This window comes from Cibotium barometz, chromosome 11 (genome assembly GCF_041138505.1).
Source record: "Cibotium barometz isolate CiBa-2024 chromosome 11, ASM4113850v1, whole genome shotgun sequence".
NCBI lineage: Eukaryota > Viridiplantae > Streptophyta > Polypodiopsida > Cyatheales > Cibotiaceae > Cibotium > Cibotium barometz.
Genome location: NC_141056.1, coordinates 41,840,482 through 41,866,253, shown reverse-complemented (window position 1 = coordinate 41,866,253; position 25,772 = coordinate 41,840,482). Strand labels below are relative to the sequence as shown.

The window sequence follows — 25,772 nt, the reverse complement described above, 5'->3', positions numbered from 1 at the left end:
TTATGAGTTTTGAGGAATTCCTTATGATTGTTGCAACGCTCCTATAGCAAGTCATATGGAGATTCGACGGATCTATGTTTTTTTATCATCCTCAATCCGATGGACAAACAAAGAGGGTGGAATCAGGTTTTGGAGGTTATGTTTTATGCACACAGCTCCAGGCAATTGTTTTATTGGGAGAGGTACATCCTTATGATCGAGTTTGCATATGGTTCTGGCAATAGCTAGAATATGTTTGGGAGGAGTTGGGTTAAAACCCAGATTCCTTGAGACTTTGATAGCTTGAAGGAGACACAATCGTGGTGCCTAATAGTTAGGAGTATGTGAGGTGGAGGTATGATATCCCCTAGGTATGAGGTTTTATCATATCTTGAAAAGGGTGGGTGTTGTGTTGCAGCTTGCAGATATTTGTCTCGGCGATTTCAGGTTTCCAATCCCATGAGGAGTTGGAGGATTGAAGGATGGTTTATGTTCTTTAAGAATTTGAGAAGGTTATTTTTTTTTGGTCTTGTTTCCACGGTCATATGTTGGAGGAACAATTGAGCTGGCTCCTAGATACGTGGCTATGTTGGTTGATAGACAGGTATAAACCTGATTTCGGAGACAGTTGATGCAAGTAGTTGGATTCCTCTTCATTTATTTCCAAGAGTGGAAATGTCCTAAGTGGGGAGGAATGTTATGTACGTAGCACTAACTCTTGGGGTTAGGGATTAATCCAACAAGGTTAGGGGAGCCCTCGGATTAGGGAAAGCAAGCGGATTCAGGTGGCTAAGGTTCATATTTAATTAATCTAAGGTTATTGGCTATTTATGACTAGACTATTATTTATAGTAGTAATAAGCACTATATAAGTGAGTCTTGGGTATTAATGCTTCATTGTGGTCTGGACTTAGACCAAGAGGCTTACTCCCGCCATGGACATGGCGGATCACGGGTATAGTCTAGCCAAGGGTCCTTGTGGGTAGGCACTAGACGCCAAGGCTGACTGGCATGGACTTGTGGGAGTGGAATCTTAGCCCTTGGCTTGGGATAGTTGGGTGGTGAGCTTGTGTGCACTCCTTTTATTTGGTTTCTCTAATCTTGTTTAGGTGATCCTTTGGAGGAGCCCCTTACCAGGGTGTGATCATGCTGCGCTCTCCTCTTTGAATGTATCCGCATTAAAGCCTTTGGGTGCCAATGTAACTCAAGCAAATACATACCTAACATTTTTTATCTCTATTGTGCATCACCCATGAGAGAGGATCACCATTTGTGAAAAGGTTGTGAAATCTTCCCCGTATCTCATAATCGGCTAGGATTGAAACAAGTAACACTCCCCAGAGTCCGGCTGCAGATTTCTGTGTTAGCACTCTCACAATACTGGTTATCTTAGTTGGTATTAGAGCCTAGGATATTTGCTAAGTTTTCTTTTCCACATCTTGTGTGTTGCCTGCCTGATCAGACCAGAATCAGGGGTACATTAAATTTTGTGAAGAGTTAGTTTTTGGATATATTGCTGATCCACAATTTTCAATCTCTTCATCATGTCTTCTGAAGATTGGATGGTAGCCACCATCCGTATGCTAACAGAACAGATCACAGCCAGGGCTTGCTCCCACATGGAGCAGATGGCAAGCCTTTGGACCTTTTTGACTCGGAGATTGCTGCAGTTCAACAAGGATGACAACCTTTGGACCTTTTTGACTCGGTATCCATTGCTGCCTGTCACTTGCAGGAGGATGACGACCTCTAGTAGGAGGTGGAGTGAGAGGAGTGGAAGCAGTTATTTGCAACTGCTCAAACCTCCTGAGTTTAACAAGAAGATGGATGGTGAAGTGGTCACAAATTAGACTAGGGACATGTCTGTAGTAGGCGTTTCTGATGCTTTTCAGCTAATCATGTGTTGGAATTCACCGACTGGAATAGGCTACAACTTGTAGTTGGTTACTAGGACCTTATATGTATTCTGCACCAACTGGAATGGGCTACTGATTGGGGCCATTTATTTCATGATTGGACCATCGCCAAATCACATGATCATAAGAGAGCTGTTCAAAGCCTAAGTGTTGAACCTTAGCAAGCAAAACGATCTCATTTGTAAGCCAAAGCATGCCACAAGCAGCCCAATCAGCCCATACAGAGAGGAATCGCAGAAGGTTGGGTCACGCAAAGACCTCCCCCACCCCCTGGACTTCATCATATTATTGTTGAGCTTCGATCTTTGGATCTTGAGCCTCTTCGTAGCGTGTCAAGCAGTCTGGAACAGTAAAGAACCAGCAGCAAGATCATCTTTAGGGGACTGCAGCTATCCTTCATCCTTGGACAAAGGGTTCAGGGGACCTGGGTTGTTTTAGAATCAATCGTATAATTCAGTTATCAGCCTCATCCACTCTTTGAGCAGGCTTGTACATAAGGGCTTGTGCTCTCCAAGTAAAAGAAAACAATAGTTAAAAAGGTCTGTGCGTGGTCGGTAATCCTCCAAGTCTAATATACTCTCTATTCTCCTTTTTCAGTTTTCAGTCTCATCCACTCTTCGAGCAGGCTTCTACGTAAGGGATTGTCCTCTCTAAGTAAAAGAAAACCATAGTAAAGAAGGTATTTTTGTGTGGTTGGTAATCCACGAGTCTTTGTTGTTCTCTACTCTCTTTTTTTGCCTGCACTTCAGACAGAGAAGAAGTATTCACTTGCCTTTAAAATGTCTTCTGTATGTCAACCATTGATGACACGGGCCTATGCTTTGCATGATGGGGTCCATGGTTTAAAGCCTTGTGAATTGACTCTTGAAGTTAAGTTTGCACTTGTTTGTTTGGCTAGTTCAAGAAATTAACCTTAACATTCCATCAGTCTACAATGCATGTGTGTATGGTGGGTGTGCAGACAAGTGATGATCATCTTGTAGAAGCTTGTAAATGACATGTTTTTTTTGTTTGTGGTCCAGGGACGGACAGTTTCATTCAAAAATACACTTCTTGTCATGACTTCCAACATTGGATCAACAGCAATCGCAAAGGGTCGCAGTAATAGGATAGGTTTTACCTTTACAGACCATGTGGATGGGGGAAAGTATGCAGCATTACGAGAATTGGTCATGGAGGAGCTAAAATCATATTTTAGGCCAGAGTTATTAAACAGGCTTGATGATGTGGTGGTATTCCGATCTCTGGAGAAGTCAGATGTAGGTGTTCCTTATGATTGCTGTAAAGCTTTTAGCTCCCTTTTTATAAGTATTTTATGGATTAAGGCATTGAAGTGCTTTTTTTAAAAATTGAGAGCAGGTGCGGGAAATTGTTGAAATAATGTTGAAAGAAACCAAGGCAAGACTTTCAAATCTGGGCATTGGCTTAGAAATCTCTGAATCTATGGTTACACTCATCTGTGATCAAGGATATGATCGAACCTACGGTGCACGCCCGCTGCGCAGGGCAATAGTTCAGCTGGTTGAGGATAAGGTGAGTGAAGCTTTGTTGGCAGAAGCTTACAGTGCTGGGGATACAGCTCTTGTTGATATCGATAACACAGGAAATCCTTTTGTCGTGCATCATATCAAACCGGATAGGTGTGATCATGGACTGTGTCTCTCAGTACGAACGAGCACACTTTAGTGTACTTTTATCTTCTATATCTATATATATGTATATTGTATGTACTCGTCAAAGAGGGCTGTTGTTGATTCTTGGCAAAACCTCTTGTAATGACGGGATAATTGTAATCCATTCTTTGTACAGGAAAACTGTATGATTCATATTATGTATATAGAACAGTAGATTAACAACAAAATTGTACAGAAGATGTGCCAATTTTTTTAATTGAGATGTAGAATATTTTAATGCAACTTATTCCAAAGCCAACTGCTGTTTAATGACGAAAACAGTGGCTTTCTTTTGAAGGGTTAAAGTTTTGTCACCTTCCTGAAGGATTTGAAGGGTACAGCAACATTTAGAGTGAGTAATGTTGGTCATAGATGTTTATCTGCAAGGTGTCTTACATCATTAACATACATATGCTTGTAATCGTGAAGGGAAAAACCATGGAGTGGAAGAAGCAAAAGTAGATTATTATTAGACATGGCATGGTCATTGGCTTCAGAGTAAACGGGCAAAGCACAAGACTGAAATGGAAGTATGCTAGCAAGTCGAGTTGTAGCCATTGGTTCCTAGAGAACCTGGGTTTGAACCCTGACCCTGAACTGGCCTAAAGGGCAAGTCAAATGCGGTATACATCTCTTGCAAAAACACATTTGGTGTCATTCAAAATAAAGGACGCTTGAAAAATTCAGGATTTGGAAAACCTGTTACGCAATTTGATGGTTTTAGACAACAATAGCGATATATCTTTGTCTACAATACCTACATTAGAATACAAATTATGCATTGGTTTAAGGCAGCGCCTTTGCAAGGGTTGAGCTGCCTCCAGTAAAGCATGTATGGTGTGTTTAGGCTATGCTGCCTCTATTAAGGTGACAGAAGCCTCGGTGCATATGGCTTGTGTGATTGGGTTGGCTATATACTTGATTGAAAACATGCTTTTTCAGAAGTGTGACATGGTTACGATTATGACCACCAGTTCAAATGTAGTGTCATCAAAGCTTGGGTTACTCACTAGAAGAGTGGAAATGATCCCAACACAACCACAGACTACAAACAATTCAAAGCGTTTCTATAGGAAGAATGAATGGATGCAACCGGTCACTCAGATAAATTTTCAACATAACAAATGCTGGAATGATGAGGGTTTGTGTCTTACTCCTTGTCTGTAGGTAAACAGCTAGACTTCCTCAACTTCTCAGACTCCCTTGAGCTTTTGATGGATCACCTTGCTGCCCACGTGCACAAACACATGAGGATAGCTAGAAGCCCAATAACAAGAGATTGATCAAGGAAAAAAATTGTATATGCAAGTCATGGGACATCAATTCCATAAAGCTAAACAACAAACCATAAGAGCAGTTGAATATGTAAGTCATGGTGGTATCAATTCCATAAAGCTCAACAACACACCGTAAGAGTACTGACAAGGTGAAGTAGGTTTTAGCACTAATAGTGCTCATTTGCATCATGTCACATTGTTAAGGAGAGCAATACATACCATTGCATTTCATCTCTCACACACCCACATGCACACTCACACACATTGCTCATTTGAATCAAGTCACACTGTTAAGGAGAGCAACACAATACTTACCATTACATTTCTTCCTCTCTCTCTCTTGTGGGTTGTGGGGTTGGTTTATATACGTATGTACCCATCTACCTAGTTCTGGGGAAACATGGCCAACAATAGTCAACTGGGTACATTGCCACCATTAGGAGACTATATATAGTCTAGTGGTGGTTCCTCCATTTCATATCGTATCTCATAGATACGATATCGTATCTCATAGATACCATCATTGGAGTAGTGCAACCTTATATATGCAAGACATCCTCCATCTAAAGTATGTTGATCATCATCAGAGCTTGTAATTAAAGTTTCCAAGTATTGTTTACTCTTCACTTCTTTCAGCAATTTAGCATGTGTGAAATACTTTTGCCTATTATGCATTCTTACATGGTATCAGAGTGAAGGCTCTAGGCAAAGCTTATTTTGATAATTTTGTAGATTTGGAGACATGGCCCAACTTACAAATAACGTAGCCGCTTGTGTCCTCCCTCCATCTTTTGGGATGGAAAGTTGTATGGGACAAATTACACTCTTTGGAAGTTCAAGATTAGGTCCATTCTTGATTTATGAGTTGTGGGATACCATAACACAGGTTGATGCAAAGTTAGGTCCTACTCCAAATTGAATAGATCCATTACAAACCATACCACCAAATCCGGCCTGCTTTAGTGAGGAGCGAAGGAATACAAATTCATATATATGCCATTAACACCAGCATCACACCGATTTGGTGATGACTCTGATTTAGCATGCTACCACAACTTCTAAAGCATGGCAAGTTCTTAAGAACTAGGATGATATGAGGAATAAGATAAGAATACAAAACCTTGAGAATCAGTTTGTAGCAAAGCATTCTAAAGGAGAAGTAGCAAAGCAATTCATATTGCGGATAAAGAATCTCTGAGATTAGATGGCGGCAATGGGAATCACCAAGACCAGTGAAGAAGTGACATGCAAATGCATCATAGTTTTGGCCTCGAAGTATTTTGGTGACCTCATTGAACTTGCATGTATGCAACCCGCCTCTTACTTTGAGTTCATCTCAATGCTGGTGGAGGAGGAGGAGATGCATAAAGCTCGATATGGTCATGATATTGCATTCCCTGCAAATGCAAAGTGTTAAGAATCTACATGAAACACCCGAATCTTTGTACTTTTCGCATGTTGACCACTTTGACATTGTGGTTCTACCTTAGGCATCACATCTATGGTAGTGGCCAACAATTGCACTTAGTTAGAGTCGAGGAGTGGTTTTATGTAATATCTTCCTTGACTTCACTTCTCTCCTAACATGTCTAGCAAGCTTGGATAGAAGTAGTGCAATTTGATGTGGAAGACTTATCTCCAAACAAACGTCCACCCATGGGATAAGTCTAATTCTTACTTTCTTAGGTACACATGATTCATGGACCAATCATGAACTAGTGTAATTCCCTCATAAAGGGTTAGCTGAACAACCAAGAATAACATCATAAGAATTTGGTTGCTTAAGGAAGTTTATCACACCATGTGTGATGATTTATAAATAAAATATCTTAAATTTAAATGAGGACGACTTCCCATTGGCCTAATGAATGTACCATCTACCATTTTTACAATCAAATTAGTGTGTTCCAAAGGAGGTTTGTCGCATTCTCCCAACAATGCTTAGTGACACCACTGCCACCATCTAGGATTGCTATAGCTTCTCAACCTTCTTTGCAATCCAATGGAAGTGTGGCATTGGTATCATCACTCTCATAATAGTCTCCCAATTTGTTCACTAGAATACTTGTTGCCTTTCTCATTTTAAACTTGTTCATAGATAATGTTGAGCTCTACATGGCATTCTACATCTTTTTTAGCTTGCTTCTTAACAATTTGATTCTTCTCATAATGATAGTTATCATGCAATATTATCCTTACTTTATGTGGAAGCCTGATGTTCATGATGCTAGGCAAAATTATTGTAGTTCTACAAGGGATGTGGGATAGCGGGTTAAAAAGAGGAATGTATATATAAGAAGGCATTACCCAATCAGAGGCAAATTAGAGTGCTTGACCAAAAGAGAATTGTCAAAAAACTAGTGGGAACTATGGAAAGTATGCGATCAATAGCCAAGCTAACATACGATGAAGCAACACCAACATCTTCTCTTACATTAAGATAGTCTTCAATTTTAGTGAGCTGGATAATGTGCTGATGCACCTCAACTTCTCAAGAGCGAATCTCACATGCAAGTTCATAATATCACTACTCTTTAAAATTTTTCTACAAGAGCAACAACCCAAAAGGCTTGGTAGATTCTAAGGACTCTAATTCGTGGAGAGTGTCTTGCAAGCTTCCTCGCTCTCCTATGGCCATAAGATCCCTTGATTCTTGGAAGGAGATCTTAAGCTCGGTGAATTGCTTATCATGGTTCTTGCATTTCCTACTCTTGTGCTTCTTGCATTCCACTTCGTTTCTCACGTTCTTCTTCTTACAAGGGCAAGATCTCTTTAATACTCATGAGGGTCTCTCAAGCAAATTATGCCATGTTCTCAACATCCAAAATATTTGAGCTAGTTCAGAGTAAGTTATCAATCTAAGAGAGCCTGGAACATAAAAAAATCAGCAATAAGACAATCTGAAGCGACAACCAATGTTGATCCTTAGGTAGGTGATTTGGATCGTATGGAATTTAGTCTTCTTCAATAGCCCACATTAACAAGCATGTGGGTAGATCTCCAAGTAACACAAATAATGAGTTCATGGCTTACAGTTACATTCATGAAACAAATGAGAAGATCAATCTTAGAAGCTTGGGAAGATATATAAGCCTTAGTCTCCAAGTATTAGCAAAGTCTTTCGAATGCCCAATTGTGTGATGTGGAGTTAAAGATTCTTCAGACTAAAGTCTGGTGAATCAAGCAATTCTTGCAAGTCCCGGCTTCTAAGCTTTTTAGTAATATGACTTCTACTCGCTAAAGTGCCCGACTATTATTTGCAATTGCCGTCTTCCAAGCTTCGCTCAATAAATGTGTGTGCACCATCTACCTATGTGTTTTTGATGATCTGAGGGTGTAATGTAAACGGGCATAGACATACATCTCTTCGCTAAACTCAGTGCACTTGTGTAAGCAATGGCATGATTGGCTTCGGGCTCTTCCAGTGCAGCTTTAGGTGGTTTTACGAGGGGATTGAGACATTGTGTTAACAGTATACTCTCCAAACATTGAGTGAGCGTTGAGCATGGTAAAGATGATGTCACTGCAGCCCGCGCAGGTGGCAACCAACTGCACTAGGCTGCTCTTTGCTGCACGTGCGGTTGCAGATTTAGTGCTAGCTCGCCCACCAGGCATGTGCCTAACCACCACACCATAGCTTGCGAGCTATTGCTACAGTTGTCATGTCTTTGGTCTCATTTGCTACTACATAGACCAACGCTTCTTTGTTGGTGTAATCGGTGCATCCTAGCTTGCCATTCTAGTAACATGACTTCCCTACCAATAATTTTAAATCATTTCTACCATTAAATCCACCATAGCACAAGCTTTGCAAATAATGCTTTGTTCGAACCCCCTCTACCTAATCCAGGGACTTGAAGAATATGTAACCTCTAAACAAGTATTTTTCTGTACTTCAATCTTCATACAACTGAATCTTGAATTTTGGAGGTATCGTTTTCTTCTCCCATCAATTGGAAGCATATTTCTCAACATTTTAACAAGTTCTAAGCTAATCCAAACCTGCCTTTACCTGACCGCCCCTCCTAAAACAGAAAGTTTCTCACCAAGTAGTAATATACATGCTCTCCAACTCATTAACTTGAAAGACTTGATATTCAGGACAATAAGGTTCAATCCTCCATGCAGTTTTTTTTTTTTGGCAAGAACGAATCAAAACATTTGAAGATAGAAAACCTTATGCCTCTTGAACTAGGTTGTGCTAAGTAGAACACCAATAACCCCCCCAGACTTTAATAGACGTACCCTATGCTTTCAACAGAAAAGAGGATTTTGTTTCATACTCTGTTTTGTTGTGCACATTGATCCCACACAATTTCACAATGCTAAACCATTTTATGTGATGTTTTGAGAGAGAGAGAGAGAGAGAGAGAGAGAGAGAGAGAGAGAGAGCCAAATTCTCACCACTAAGCTCATAGAAGCCACCCTGGGGTGAAGCTAGGACTTGTTTCGGATAGAGAGGGAACATACAATAACATAATGAAGCAGCCCCTTGAACACTGCTCAACTTTTTGATGGGGGAGACTTTGCTGGTATTGTGCCACAACACATCATAATACCAATGAGCATTGCTTGAATTTTTGATGGGTGGGGGAGACTTTGTTGGTATTGTGTTGCCAAAGATAATTTCCTTCACTTTTCTGGAGCTGTCCAAAAGTTATAAACCCCCAACTCCAGGCCCTCTCAAAAGAATAGGTGCATCTGAAAGCATTAATGTCACTCGATATATGGAGTAAGCCGAGCAAGACGTATATCACACAACAGCATTCGAGTGTAAAATGAAGTCTCTTCTGGATTTGCAACCCACCTGCCCAGCCAATTTACAAAATGTCAGAAGTTCCTTGAAACCTTGAAACTCATCAGATCCACATGCATATGTAGCCACAAGCATGCATTGCATACAGAATACATTAAAAACGACCTGCAATTACATATGACCAGCTGTAAAACATTATACTTGACAGACAATCAGTTAAAAAAAAAAACAGGGGGGGAAAAGGAAATCTGCATGTCAAACTTGTTTTTTCTATTTTATGTTGTGGACATGAGCAATGGTACAAGGGCATTAGAATGCCATGACTATTTGCATCATACGCTCTGAAAACTCACCTCTATTTGGATGCCTATATCTACCAACATGCCTTGAACCAAGCACCACCCCAACAGCATGAACAGCAACCCCCAAACATTGAGCGGAGTAGAGTACCATAAAGCCAGCAGCAGCAATAGGAGAGAACAGTACTTACCTAACACTGATCCTCGGAGTTAGGTTGCAGGCAGGTTACAGCTGGCTAGGGTTCATTATTATTGATAATCCACGGTTATTGGCTATTTATGACTGGATAGTTGTTATACTTGACAATTGGTCTATGCTGGACCACAATAGCTCTACTCCTGCCATGGACGTGGCGGTTCACAAGTAGTCTTGCCAAGGGTGCCTTAGGACAGGCTCTGGTGGTATGGGACGCAAAAGTCGAGTGGCTTGGCCTTTGGGGAGTGGAACCTTAGCCCCTAGCTCGGGGGCGATTCCAGATGGAACCTACGTGAGTTTACCTCCACAATTCTATGTTGTTCTAACCATGTGCATTTAGCTTGTGTGTTAGGTGATCCTTCGGGAGGAGTCTTACATTCACCTCTCATGTATAACTATATTGTAGTAGGCATTTTTTGTCCTTTCTGTTTCAGGCTGTAACCGGTGCTGCATAGATCAGCGGTCATGATTTCCTTTTCATGCAACTATGTACCTGTCTTGCCTCAACGATTGTGATCCATGGATACTCTAGATAGAGTACTAGGCATGTGTGGTTCTCCTTGTAGCAGGTGGTGAGGTCTGCCTCCATCGCCCAAACAACATCACCCCAAGTGATAAAGTGGGTGATTAGGCAATCCCAAGTGAACAGACACAGGATTCTCACAATGCGAGGTTGTGCAGCTGGGCACTCAGTGACAGCTTGCATGGACTTAAACAGAGAAACGTGTTTCTAGGGACTGAAACGGCCGTTTCCTATGACTATGGCTCCTAGTCACCCTAAAAAACATCATAATTTGTAGAATTTGAGTCTTACTCGAATCCCTTTGATCAGGATGAGGCCCCCAAAAAGGTGCATCATAACCTTCAAAGATGCATTAACACAGCATATAAACCCCCCCTCTTTTTTGTTTTCTTGGTTTCAAAGCTTTCCATGCCCAGGAACATATGAGCCACATGTCATGAATGTAAGGACATTCGGCTTTGCAAGATAGATTAAAACCAGGAATGCAGCAAGAATGATTTCCAAAAGCACTTAAAAAGGCTTTCCTTAATGGAAGTTTTGTTCACTTACAGAATAGGACACTTCGATCTTGCTGCAGAATCATTTCCGCTAACAGTAAATCGATCTCCTACATGAAGCGTCTCACACGGCTGCTTCTTCAGGTAGTTCATCAATGCACCCATTCCAATGGACTTATTTCCTGAAGAACAAATGAATTCTTGCTTGATTATTCAGATGCATGTCAACAAGAAAAACATTCACATGCGAGGAGATAGTCCTTGGAAGCTTAGATGGCTTACCCACATCCACGAACACATCTGCAAAAGAAGGACATAACCATCGATCAGATTTTAAGTTTACAATTGCCATTATGATAATAGATGTTTGAAGTCTCACATAATTTACTCCAACACAGAAAATCCTTCACCCATTGTGTGTATAATGCTCACATAAATATCATAAACAGATCTTGTAGTGACTAAGCTCAAACTGAACTTTGAACGATGCTGCACTCTAGCTAAGAGCCGACACTCTGCAGGATCCTTTCTTTGTTCTCTGCTGCAGGCTCCAAGCTCAAGTGACTACACTATATACTACCATATAAGATGGAAAATTTCAAAGATTCGCCTAACTTTCTAAAGTTTGTAGGTTCATATAAAAAACATACGCCAACCCATCTATACTTATCGATAGATGACCGTTACATGTGGTAGGTCAATAGGTCACTAGGTTGATGGGCCAGTAGGTTGGTGAGCTAGCAGGTCCGTAGGCATATCCACTGCCCAGCCACGCCCATTGTGCAGCAGCCTGCCTGCAAACTGACTCATTGTGCCCACCTTTATCTTTGTCAACTATCTTTGTCTGCTTCAATCCACCAAATGCCTGTGAGCTGGAGAATCAATCCTCTGCTCACACAAATCACTAGGATGGGTGAGGTGTGTCTAACTCTTCCTCACTAAGACTACACTTGAGCTCAGCTACACGGCCACTTTTTTCCCGTTTTTTTAAAAAAAAATTATAAATACACGGCCACTGAAACCGGCCTCTGGTAGAAACCAAAGTGCGGTAGACTAGCAGTCACCCTTCCACTTGTAGTCCAAATAAGAAACAAAATTAACTGGAGCAAGAGTGTCCCAAAACTGAAATGAGAACGACACCTGTTGGCCCCAAAGCTTGGCGCCCCTTTCGATATTTCTTTATTCAAATTCAAAAAGATGTAAAGCTGAGTACAACAAAGCCAGCTAGGGGAATACACCTGTATGTCCAATCTGGCAGCCCACAAGACCTCTTAGCACAGAGGATTCACACACAGATCTGTGTCCCACAAAAGCAACACTCTGTGCTTCCCTCTGATCAACCAAGACAATTCAGCCGGGCAGCCTTGAGCACACATCTGGTATATCCCATGAACATGGTTCCACAACTCAGCACAAACATACATCACTGTCCAATCTCCGTTTCCACCCTTTCAATCTGCCATACCCCTCCTCTCACAAGGGGCCAGATAACACAACTCTGCAGCAGACATAAGCCAATGGAAAGAAAGAAAGATGGACAAGTTCAGAGCTTACCAAATCAGCACGTGGTTCTGCACTCGTGAGGCCAATCGTACCAATCTCTACGCAACCACTTAACTGATGCACCAACTAAGCTCTCGTAAAGCACTGCCTGCAACAACTGCTACAACGGGAGATGCAACACCTGCAGTCTGTTCAGGACTGAACAGTACGGAAGCCGGTACTTGTCCGTACAGGTCAGCCTACTGTACCTGTCCGTACTATTTCTGTACCTGCAGATTCCATCGCCTGTACTAGCTTGTGCGCAGCAACCCTGTACTTGCAGTCGTACTGCAGTCAAAAGTACGGACCGTACTTGCTGTCCGTACAGTCTTTGCCTGTTGTACCCAACTGTACTAGCTTGCACAGTCTTGCGCCTGCAACAGCCGCCGCCAGTACCTGCTGTACGGTACCCTGTCAGCGCCACCTGAACCAACCTGCAATAGAGCTGCAGCCTCCTGAACCTGTACCTGCAGTCGTACAGCTCTGTACGGCCTGTTTTTCTCACACACAGCAGCAACCAGTCGACAGTCTTCTCCTCCACGCAGGTTTCTTGCACGACTCTCCAAAAGCAAGAGAGAGAGAGAGATGAGAGAGGCGTGTAACTCCAAAAGTGGAGTTGCTTCCCTCCAAAAATATCTAGGCCCCTTACTTTAATGTTTATTAAAGTTTCCTAGGGGCCACTTAGGCCTAGGGGCCACCCATGGATAAAACATTAACAATATTAATGTTCTGGTCCCCCTTCACATTTGAAGATGTCCACACCTCATCTCATTTGTCCGGGCACCCCAAATATGAATCATTTAATATTTATTTTGCTCAGCAACCACATGCCCACACTTGTGCTGTTCCATTTTCACAGGGTCATGACATACCCCCCTCTTGAAAAATGGCAAGCGTCCTCGATTGCAATCTGGTGATACAACAAAATATCCAAAGTGAAATATACAATATGGCAAGATCAGCGTCCCAATCTCTCTAAGCCATGCACATGTAACAACATTCACTGCAAACCAATGGCGTAGTAGTAGTCCAAGTTGTATACCACTGTGAACCATACACAACCACAACATCCAATGTGACTAGTACACATATATCATAGAAGTCCCATAAACAGATGTACTGTCAGCCATCAGTACCTTCGGGTGAGACAAAAACTGCACCAAGCGATCTCTAGATGTCATCTGAGCCTGTCTGAATCAAGGGAGTGGAGGTGCAACCCCCCTCTTGAGCATCAGGCAATGCTCCAGACCCATGCTCTGCTGAACCTGAATAAGCCATAACAAGAGTCGGCTCCAACTCAAAGGCATCGAGATAAAGCTGCAAAACCTGAGGTGAATCTGTTAAGTCACCTTCCTCCATCCACTTCGCATCCATCGGTGAATAGTTCTTGAACTTCACAAGATAGCGACGGGAAACTTTACCTCGTACCTTTCTTTCCTTATGTGCCAGTATCTGCTCTGGAATAAGAACCTCATCAAGTTCCTCAACTTCCGGCTGAGCCTCATCTGATACATCCTCAGGCACATCCCCATAGAAAGGTCTAAGGAGACTCACGTAAAAAGCATTGTGAATCCTCCAGTGATCTGGTAGCTTCAAGCTATAGGCCACCTCACCAATCTTTTCCAATACTTGAAAAGGCCCATAATAGTGCATGCTCAACTTAGGGAATAAGCGCTCTTTACCCTTCATCTTCTTGAGCCTAGCCTTTTCAAATAGCAAAAGAACCCAATCACCCAATGCAAACTCTAAAGCACGTCTGTGACGGTCTGCTGCTTTCTTTTGCTTTTGCTGAGTTTTCTGGAGTGCCAACTTAACTCTCCGATAAGCTTCATCCATACTCTCCACATACTGATCAGCCTCAAAAATCTTATCCTTCGTGTGCAAAATGGGTGGTACCTTCTTCCCCCCTTCCACAATCTCAAAAAGGCGCCTTGCCCGTCGAGGTATGGACAATGTTGTTATATGCAAACTCCACCAAAGGAAGATACTTTTCCCATTGTTGACACATAACACTTAAGAAGATTTAACACTGTAGAATTAGCCTCTTCCGATTGACCATCTGTTTGTGGATGAAATGAAGATGAAAACTTAAGAGTTGTACCCATGTTGTCAAACAACCCTCTCCAGAATAAACTCGTCATCCGTGGATCACGGTCACTAATGATAGACGTAGGCAAGCCATGATACTTGAAGATGTTTGCCATGAACAACTTCACCATATGATCAACTTTGATCGTCTTACGCACGGGAATGAAATGAGCCTGCTTACTGAACCTGCATATGATAGTCCAAATGCCATCATTCCCCGTTTGTGTACGTGGAAGATCAAATATAAAATCCATGGCAATGCTCTCCCAAGGTCTATCTGGAATAGGTAAAGGCTGAAGTAACCTTGGTGTCTTTTGACGGTCAAACTTTACCTTCTGACATACGATGCATTGCCTAACAAAGGCATCAACATCTCTTCTCAAGGTTGGCCAATAAAAGAAAGTCTCCACTGCTTTTACTGTGGCATCAATTCCTCTATGTCCTGCATACGGTGGAGCATGACTTTCAATCATAACCTTGAGGCGCAATTGCTTGGTAACACACAGTCTACCATGCATCAACAAAAACCCATCTCTGAGAGTATAGTGCTCATGCCGCTGACCCTCAGATATCTGATCATACAACCTTTCAAAGTCCTCATCATGGGCATACTGCTCTTTCATTTCATCAAGCTCATGATGATAAGCAAGTGAAACTGCTGATACCTGTGGCTTGCGTGACAAAGTATCTGCCACAACATTCTTTTTGCCTTCCACATGCACAATCTGGAAGTGAAACATAGACAAAAAGTTTGCCCATCGCATATGCTTCTCTAAAAGCTTAGTTTGCGTGAGGAAATAGCGCAAGGTCTGATGATCTGTCTGCACAGTGAAATCAGCCCCAAGCAAATAGTGTTTCCATGTAGAAAGAGCATGAATTACAGCCAACATCTCTTTCTCATAAACCGGTAAATGCTTCTCGGTATCTTGCAATATTCGACTCTCATAGGCTATCACATGTTCTTCCTGCATGAGAACTGCCCCAATGCTGTTTCCACATGCATCACATTGGACAACAAAAGCCTTTCGGAGGTCCAGTAATACCAATATTGGATCCGAAGTAAGCTTTTCTTTAAGCTTTTTAAAGGCTGTAATTTCTTGATCAGCCCATCTAAACGGAGTTGCCTTCTTTGTTAAGGCATGAAGGGGCGAAGTAATTTCAGCAAAATACCGTATGTACCGCCTGTAATAGGAACACAATCCCAAAAAGCTGCGTACATCATGCACGGTCCTCAAATCTGGCCAATTAAGAATTGCTTCCACCTTTGATGGATCCATACGAACGCCATGCTTAGACACAATATGCCCCAAGAAGTGTATCTCTTGCAAGAAGAACTCACTCTTCTTGCCATTAATAACCAGCCTATGGTTCCGGAGTTCTGCAAACACAATGGCCAAATGCCTTCTATGCTCCTCCTCAGTTTGTGAATGCACAATCATATCATCAAAGAATGTGCCCACAAATGCTCTATGAGGCCGCAAAATCCTGTCCATCATTCTGTTAAATGTGGCAGTTGCATTTGTCAATCCAAAGGGCATAACCAAGAACTCATATAACCCAAACGTGGTTCGAAATGCTGTTTTATGCACATCCTCGGGTCTAATACGTATCTGATGATACCCGCTTTTCAAGTCAATCCGACTAAAGACTGTGGAGCCCTGTAAGCGGTCCAAAATGTCATCGATCCTTGGAATGGGGAATCGATTCTTGATGGTATTCTTGTTCAGCGCCCTGTAATCAATACACATGTGCCAAGAACCATCTTTCTTTTGCACTAAGAGTACAGGTGAGCAAAAGGGTGATGAGCTAGGCTGTATCAACCCTTTATTCAACAGCTCCTGTACCTGACTCATAATTTCTTCTTGTTGGGCTGCACTAACATGGTACGGCGGTCTATTTGGTGGAGTACTACCAAGAATTAGATCAATGGCATGATCTTCTGGCCTTTCCGGAGGATGTTCTCCTGGCAATGACTCGGAAAAACAATCTTGGAACCCACATAAGAAATCAGTCCTGTCCTTATCGACTCATCATCTTTTGCATCCTTTACATAAATCAAGTACGCGGAAAGATGCTTTTTCATTACTGATGAAATTGCCGAAGCTGATACAATAGGAACAGATTCCCCTTTAAGTTTTACATCCAAAACATGTTCTTTCCCTCTATGAGTCAAAGTGATTTTCCTATTGTATGTATCCACCACCGCATGTACTCTGTGGCACCATGGCATTCCCAACAAAACATCACATCCATCAAGTGGCATGATGAAAAACTCTTCGCTGTCCACATACCCTTGCAAATGAAGCCTGAGCTTCCCAATAATAGGAGTGACGGGTTCTGCATACCCAAGACAAGCCATGTTAGCCTCATATAAAGGCTCCATCTCCTCTACACGAATCCCCAATCGGCCAGCCAAATCCGGTGAAATAAAGTTGGCTCTAGCACCTGTGTCAAAGAATATCAAGGCATTTTGATCTCTCACTTTGCCCCATGCCCTGCACAACTCAGTCTCTTCACCACCTGGCTGTTCCCTAACAAGATCAGGAACCTGCAGAAGGTTTTGGTTTCTTTGACTTGGGCTCTCCTTTGGTGTCAAAGTCCTTTTGGGACTTTCTCTTAGGACAATTAAAAGACACATGTCCCTCTTCTGTACAGTAGAAACATTTCCGAGCATCCCTCAAAGCCTGTCTCTCCTCAAGAGTTCTCTTGGGCATTGGCGACTTCTTATACTGCGTCTCTGTAGATCCTTTTGCATCACGCGAAGCATGCCCTGTCTTTTCAAATTTCTTGCTCGAGTTCTTACTGCCTTTAAATCCAGATGAGACTCCAGTGAGTAACGCATTAGCTGTCATAGCATTCTCTATCATCTGTGACATGTTTGTTACTCGAGTCTTGATGCAATAGTCACGCACTTCCTTGGGCAACCTACAACAATACTTCTCTACCTGCTCAGACAAAGGCACTGCACGGTAAGAAGTAACTGGGAGTAAAGCTTCCCAAAACTTCTTGTTATAATCCTCAAGATTGTCACACTTTGATGCATCCAACTTGTGTCATGCTGTCATTACATCCACCTCAAAAGTAGATGTGAGTCATACGGAGGAGAACACTTGTTTAAACTGTACCCAGGTAGATGGTGCTATGCCCTGCAAAAGAAGAGTAGACCACCACTGCAATGCATTGCCTTTGAGAAAAGTCGCAGCTTTTCTCACCTTAGAGGACTCCGTGTAATTACCACCAGAAAAAGCAGCATCAAACTGCTGTAAAAAGGTAAGTGCTTTTAACTTATCTTTGGCCCCACCGAATGTATCAAATTTCACAGCAGCTCCCCCTTCCTTATAATCCTTCGCCTTACCCATAGGCGTTAGATTATCGTAAGGAAGTGGCTTCACAAGATTATCGTAAGGAAGTGGCTTCACAAGATTGCTACCCCCAGCATTCATGCCCATCATAGGGTCAGCATTACCAATTCCCACATCTGGCATGCCATACATTCCAGCCATGTTTCCAAACATACCATTATGCATACCGGGCTGCATGCCCCCATACATATTTGCTTGCATTCCAGGTTGCATGCCCCCAAACATGTTTCCTTGCATTCCGGACTGCATACCACCATACATATTCCCCTGCATACCAGGCTGAAAATTTACTCCAAAAGTCCTTGGCATACCCATGCCTCCCTGAGGATAACCCCCAGTCATGGATTGGAACACAGAGCCACCACCAAAATAACCTGGATGCATAGTCTGCTGAGAAACAGATGGCTGTCCGAAAAAGGAACTCTGTGAATTTGCACCAAAAGCATGTTGCATGTTCGGAAACTGTCCAAAAGATGGATCCTGTGGGAAGGCAGCACTATGACCCTGAGGAAGGTTCTTAGAACGCACCTCCTTCTTCTTCTTTTCAGGCTCAGAACGGGATCTCATAAATTCAGCAAACTTCTCACTTTGTGTGAGCTGCATAAACACATCCATAACACCGGCCAAACGATTTTTAAACTGAGCATCATCTTCCTCTTTACTAGGCATATCTTCTGGCTGTGTTACATCCTCATATTGCTCATCATCTGCAGCCTGTTCTCGTGCAAGATTATCCTCAGATTCATTTCTCTCAGGAGAGGTCTCTTGCTCTTCCTCTTCTTGATAAAAATATTCGTCTTCTGTATCAGACATGTTGCTGAATTTTTCAGCGATGACTTTCCTCGAGTCAACCACGAGCTCACCCCCTTAAGAAAGTTGATGATGGGTCCTGGCAACGGAACCTTGAAACCGGCCTCTGGTAGAAACCAAAGTGCGGTAGACTAGCAGTCACCCTTCCACTTGTAGTCCAAATAAGAAACAAAATTAACTGGAGCTAGAGTGCCCCAAAACTGAAATGAGAACGACACTTGTTGGCCCCAAAGCTTGGCGCCCCTTTCGGTATTTCTTTATTCAAATTCAAAAAAGATGTAAAGCTGAGTACAACAAAGCCAGCCAGGGGAATACACCTGTATGTCCAATCTGGCAGCCCACAAGACCTCTTAGCACAGAGGATTCACACACAGATCTGTGTCCCACAAAAGCAACACTCTGTGCTTCCCTCTGATCAACCAAGACAATTCAGCCGGGCAGCCTTGAGCACACATCTGGTATATCCCATGAACATGGTTCCACAACTCAGCACAAACATACATCCACTGTCCAATCTCCGTTTCCACCCTTTCAATCTGCCATACCCCTCCTCTCACAAGGGGCCAGATAACACAACTCTGTAGCAGACATAAGCCAATGGAAAGAAAGAAAGATGGACAAGTTCAGAGCTTACAAAATCAGCACGTGGTTCTGCACTCGTGAGGCCAATCATACCAATCTGTACTTGCCTTCTTGCAACCACTTAACTGATGCACCAACTAAGCTCTCGTAAAGCACTACCTGCAACTGCTACAGCGGGAGATGCACCACCTGCAGTTTGTTCAGGACAACAGTACGAAAGCCGGTACCTGTCCGTACAGGTCAGCCTACTGTACCTGTCCGTACCATTTCTGTACCTGCAGATTCCATCGCCTGTACTAGCTTGTGCGCAGCAACCCTGTTCTTGCAGTCGTACTGCAATCAAAAGTACGGAATGTACTTGCTGTCCGTACAATCTCTGCCTACTGTACCTGACTGTACTAGCTTGCACAGTCTTGCGCCTGCAACAGCCGCCGCCAGTACCTGCTGTACGGTACCTTGTTAAGCGCCACCTGAACCAACCTGCAATAGAGCTGCAGCCTCCTGAACCTGTACCTGCAGTCGTACAGCTCTGTACGGCCTGTTTTTCTCACACACACAGCAGCAACCAGTCGACAGTCTTCTCCTCCACGCAGGTTTCTTGCACGACTCTCCAAAAGCAAGAGAGAGAGATGAGAGAGGCGTGTAACTCCAAAAGTGGAGTTGCCTCCCTCCAAAAATATCTAGCCCCCTTACTTTAATGTTTATTAAAGTTTCCTAGGGGCCACTTAGGCCTAGGGGCCACCCATGGATAAAACATTAACAATATTAATGTTCTGGTCCCCCTTCACATTTGAAGATGTCCACACCTCATCTCATTTGTCCAGGCACCCCAAATATGAATCATTTAATATTTATTTTGCTCAGCAACCACCATGCCCACACTTGTGCTGTTCCATTTTCACAGGGTCATGACAGCCACTTCATTAACATATGGCAACAACAATGACTCCTCCCTGAACCGGTAGTATCTAATCTTCAATAAGGGCTGTAAATCCCTGTTGGTGTTGGACTCACACACTCACACACACAAACCTGCACATTAGAGTTAGGTGCAGGATGGAGAAGCTCACATAGAAATGAGAGAGAGAGAGAGAGAGAGCCAAAAGTGTGGTAGCCACAAAATGCCAGTCAACCCTTGCATGTGTGTCACATCCATATAATATAGAAGTACAAAATATTATATGTAGAGTATCCTTTCACACTTGATATCCAAGGGGAAAAACCACATGGGAAAAAGTACCCTTGGTTAAGCCCTGTTCACACATAGTACTACCATAAGTGAGCATATGCCTACAAATCCCCCCTGTAGTGGAAGTGTGAATCTATACAAGGTAGCAGATCACTCTCTGTATGAGAGTAAGCCCAAAGCTTTGCGGAAAGCTTCAAACTTTTCTCGAGGTAAAGCCTTTGTGGATAGATCTGCAACATTATCCTGTGTAGGGCAGTAAGACAAACTGATCTCTCCTGCATGTAACCTCTCTCTGACATAGTGATAATGAATCTCAGTATGCTTGATACGTGCATGAAATACTGGATTTCGTGCCATGGCCATAGCACTCTGGCTATCAGTGAGAATGGTGGTGGGTGTCTGTTGACACTCACGAAGATCAGCCAATAATCTCCTCAACCATACACAATCTACTGTAGCTGTGAAGATTGCTCTGTACTCAGTCTCACAAGTAGATGTGGCAACAGTGGGTTGCTTTTTACTCAACCAAGATATGCATGAACTGCCAAGAAAAAAACAATTCCCACTGGTGGATTGCCTGGTATCATGATCACCAGCCCAATCTGAATCACTGTATGCAGAAAGCTGCAAGCTGCCCCCCTGGGATAGAACAAACAAGGATCCAGGGTAAAATACGTTTGACTGCTTGCCAATGCTTTGTACCTGGGCTGTGCATGAATTTGCTCAACAAAGACACCCCAAAAGATATGTCTGGCCTCGTGTTACACAAGTAAATGAGACATCCCACTGCCTGGCTGTAAATGTCGGCCTCAAAAAGCTCTCCAATATCATGCATAGTAAGCCATACACCTAGTTCTACTGGAGTAGAAATGGGCTTACATTCATCCATGTGAAACCTTTTTAGCAAACTTTTTATGTACTTAGTTTGCTGCATAACAATGCCATCATCTCTATGCATAAACTGTATGCCGAGATAGTAGTGTGAAGGCCCCAAATCTGACATATCAAATTCAGCTTTCAAATCAACTTTGAAATCTTAAATTTGTGCTTTGCTAGTACCTGTAATGAGCATGTCATCTACATACAAGATGACTATGAGAATATCGGCACCGGTTTTCTTCACATACAATGTGCTTTCAGCTGGACTATTCACATAACCTTGGCTGGTTAGATGAGCATGTATTTTATCATACCAAGCTCTTGGAGCTTGCTTTAACCCATACAATGCATTGTGTAATCTGCATACTTTATGTTCCTCACCAGGAACTACAAAACTAATGGGCTGATTTACATATACTTCCTCTTGTAAATCCCTATTTAAGAATGCAGTTTTGATGTCCAATTGATGCACTTTCCATCCTTTATGTGCAGCCAATGCAATATCTTATTGTGGTCATTCTCGAAGTAGGAGCAAAAGTCTCCTCATAATCTATTCCCTTTTTCTGGAGTAGCCTTTAGCCACAAGTCTTGCTTTGTACCTGTCAATAGTACCATCAGACTTCCTTTTGACTTTGTACACCCACTTTGTTCCAATGACATGCTTGCCTTTAGGCAATTCCACAAGATCCCAAGTATTGTTCTTCATGATAGAAGAGATTTCAGCTTGCATAGCTTGCACCCAATGCTCATTCTCATGTGCTTCTTCATAAGAAGAAGGCTCCTCTGAATCAAAGAGACCACCCATGGCTAATGCAAACTCCCCACGATGTATATTCAACGCATGGCTGGAACTAGCTCTTGTTCTACCTGTGAGTGGAGCTGCAAGTTTGCTTTCTTGCAAAGTTTTCAACAACCATCTTGGCACTAACTTGGCTGTGTCTATGGCTGTTTGCTCTTCCCTGACTTCCATATAAGGGGGCTGAATGGCTGGCTGTTCCACATGTTCTACATGAGGATTTTCTTGTGTAGGGGCTGCCTGATCTGAATCCCCCCTAATTGCAATGGGTAATAGTCCATCAAACATGTCCTGTATGCTTGTAGTATTACTTTTATAAAGCTGTACATGGGCAAGCATCAAACTCCGAAAATTTACATGCCCAAAACGAGCATGCCATAGCTCTGCATCATTGTCATGTGCACAGTGCGTATCTACCGTGTGCTATACGCATGCAAGACTAGTTTCGAGGCTTGGGAAAGCTTGGAACTAGGCAAGCTGATTGACGAGCTGAGTTAGGGATATACTAACGGGCGGGCACCCAAGCATGGACGGGCGGGCGGCCAAGTGTGGATGCCCGATGACCGGCCAAGAGCCTATAAAAGGGTGGCCAAGGTTAGTTATTGCAATATAGAGAGTCTCGCGAGTTTGTAAGAGCTCTATGGTCTTGGAGCCTGGATCTAGTGCAGACGTGCACCTGCTTTATGCAGCCGAGGCCGGCAGCAATCTCGAGGCTCGCGAGGGCAGCTTCGTGGCGGTATGGGACGTCGCGAGGAGGAGATTGGTCGGTACGTCAACCTAGTTAGCTCAGCTCGTGGCTCGGTGGGGACAGCCAAGACTGTGGGCTCGCCCACGGCTGTCATGGTTGGGAGGTGAGTCAGGCCTGCACCCCCATGCTTGTTTGTTGTTCGTTTGTTTGCAGGATTCGAGTTTCGAACCAAGATCGATCACGAGGGGATCCGTGGGGATTTGACAGTGAGTATGTCATGTGCACAGTGCGTATCTACCGTGTGCTATACGCATGCAAGACTAGTTTCGAGGCTTGGGGAAGCTTGGAACTAGGCAGGCTGATTGACGAGCTGAGTTAGGGATATACTAACGGGCGGGCACCCAAGCATGGACGGGGCGAGCGGTCAAGTGTGGACGCTCGATGACCGGCCAAGAGCCTATAAAAGGGTGGCCAAGGTTAGTTATTGCAATATAGAGAGTCTCGCGAGTTTGTGAGAGCTCTATGGTCTTGGAGCCTGGATCTAGTGCAGACGTGCACTTGCTTTATGCAGCCGAGGCCGGCAGCAATCTCGAGGCTCGCGAGGGCAGCTTCGTGGCGGTATGGGACGTCGCGAGGAGGAGATTGGTCGGTACGTCAACCTAGTTAGCTCAGCTCGTGGCTTGGTGGGGACAGCCAAGACTGTGGGCTCGCCCACGGCTGTCATGGTTGGGAGGTGAGTTAGGCCTGCACCCCCATGCTTGTTTGTTGTTCGTTTGTTTGCAGGATTCGAGTTTCGAACCAAGATCGATCACGAGGGGATCCGTGGGGATTTGACAATCATGCATAGCAGGAGTGTGGGCAGCCACTGTATTTGCATCATAAGTACGCTTGTCATAGCTGTCCATCTTATACAAGCCTATGTATCGTGTTCCAGAAGTGACTATTTCATAACTCTTTGATGAGTCTTTTACCAAACACTTCCCATCTTCAAATTCAACCTTTAAACCTTGGTCGTTTATGGCTGAGACGGAGAGCAGATTTTTCTTTATGCCTGAAACATACAATACATTTTTCATACATATATTGGCACCATTGGTTGCAATAAGTACGACATTGCCAATTCCCTTTACTGGATATGTGGTATGATCTACACATGATACAGTGCGGCCATTTGAAGCATAAACCAAGTGCTGAAATACATCTTTGTATGAAGTGATGTGGCTCGAAGCACCACTATCAAAATACCATGATACATCCTGTCTGTCAGATGCAATGCAAGACATATCATTGTCTGAAGCACTTGGTGTGTCACTAGTGCATGTGACCAAAAAAGTGTACTCTTCCTGAATTACATTAGCTGATTGCTGTGCTTTGTCATCACAAGAGTCTGCTACTGCATTGCCTGCTTCTTTCCTTTTCTCTTTTGCAATCCGCTTCCTACATTCACTAATGTAGTGTCCAGGCTTATGGCAGTAGTGACATTTGTCCTTCTTTTTGGGCTTGTTTGCATCCCCTTTGTCAGACTTTTCACCACCAAAAGAGGGCTGTCCATGACCAGCCTTGCTAGACTGTTGTCCCCCATGCTTAAAGCGCTTTGCTTTACCCTTATCCTTGGCTGTAAATGCCTTGTCTCTACCACGGTTGCTCGATAAGTTTGCTCTTGTTAGCTCTTCTTGGAAGAGTTAACCCACCAGCTCTTCAAAAGTGATGGGATCACCACCTCCTCTCATAGAGAGGTTGAGAGAGGTGTGAAAGCCCAAGTAGGAAGGTGGTAAAGAAGAGTGTTGGTGACCGGCTGTCTGTCTGGGATAACCTCATCAATGTTGAGCAATTGTTCCTGCAAATCTTTCACTTTGGTGAGATGATCTGCCATGAAATCACCCTCATCCATAGAAAGAAGATCCAATTGCCTCTTCAAGAAGTAGGCAACTCTTGCCTCGTTGCATACCTGATACATTGCTTCCAATGTGCCCCATGCAAGCTTCAATGTCTTGTAAGAACGAATGTGCGGAATAATAGTCCTTTTCACTGAAAGGGCTATCAATGACATGGCCTGTGCATCCCTAGAGTCCCATCTCTTCTGCTCTTGTGTGGGAGCAGGTTCTACTTCAGGAGCTCTTTGAGCACCTCCCCTTTGAGGTGTGGCTGGCTAGCTGTATGGTAAGTGGGCGTGTGTCATCACCACACACAATGCCCCAAAGCACTTTGGCTACTAGCAAATTATGGATCATGAAACTCCAGAGGGAGTAGTTAGATCCATCCAACTTGTCCTCTTAGGTGAGCACACCAAATACATCTGTAGCATTTTGAGCCATGTCAACAAAATATACCTCCAAGCAAACCAAGCACCAATGTGCACTACCAAGCAACCAAATGTCCTGTGCTTCAGTTTGCAGGCAAACTGAAGCAAGTGTAAACCTGCACCAAATTGTCCAATTACACACAATGTGTATATATATGCGACAAATCACAGCTATAATGCCCAATTACATGCAAATCTGAAAAGCCCCAATTTTTATGCACTCCAATCGCTTCAATGTGATTTGGCAAACCCCCAAAAGTTGCTGAACTTGCACCAGAATGCTTGTATTTTTTTTTCTTTATTTAATTTTTCATTTTCTGAAATAAAAGTACTTACACGTGGCGGGGGACCACGGAGGTGCAGGCACGAGTGTGTCAGCTGACGGTCTCTGCGTGCACAGTCGACTGCAACCACTAGG

The 25,772-nt window shown here is 43.3% G+C and overlaps 2 protein-coding genes across 2 annotated transcripts in view; one reads left to right on the top strand and one right to left on the bottom strand.

Moving 5' to 3' along the window:
• Positions 1–3,825, top strand: part of LOC147634181 (chaperone protein ClpD, chloroplastic-like) — a 29,920-nt gene extending 26,095 nt beyond the window's left edge. Inside the window, exons 11-12 of the mRNA XM_086805332.1 lie at positions 2,918–3,154; positions 3,255–3,825. Coding sequence (XP_086661458.1) covers positions 2,918–3,154; positions 3,255–3,581 — 564 coding nt within the window. The 3' untranslated portion in view covers positions 3,582–3,825. The remainder of the gene's footprint in view (positions 1–2,917; positions 3,155–3,254) is intronic.
• A 5,180-nt stretch (positions 3,826–9,005) lies between these two features.
• Positions 9,006–25,772, bottom strand: part of LOC147634180 (IMP-specific 5'-nucleotidase 1-like) — a 116,619-nt gene continuing 99,852 nt past the window's right edge. Inside the window, exons 6-8 of the mRNA XM_086805333.1 lie at positions 11,399–11,416; positions 11,169–11,298; positions 9,006–9,652 (exon numbers count right to left, since the gene is read on the bottom strand). Of these exons, the coding sequence (XP_086661459.1) occupies positions 9,562–9,652; positions 11,169–11,298; positions 11,399–11,416 (239 nt within the window). The 3' untranslated portion in view covers positions 9,006–9,561. The remainder of the gene's footprint in view (positions 9,653–11,168; positions 11,299–11,398; positions 11,417–25,772) is intronic.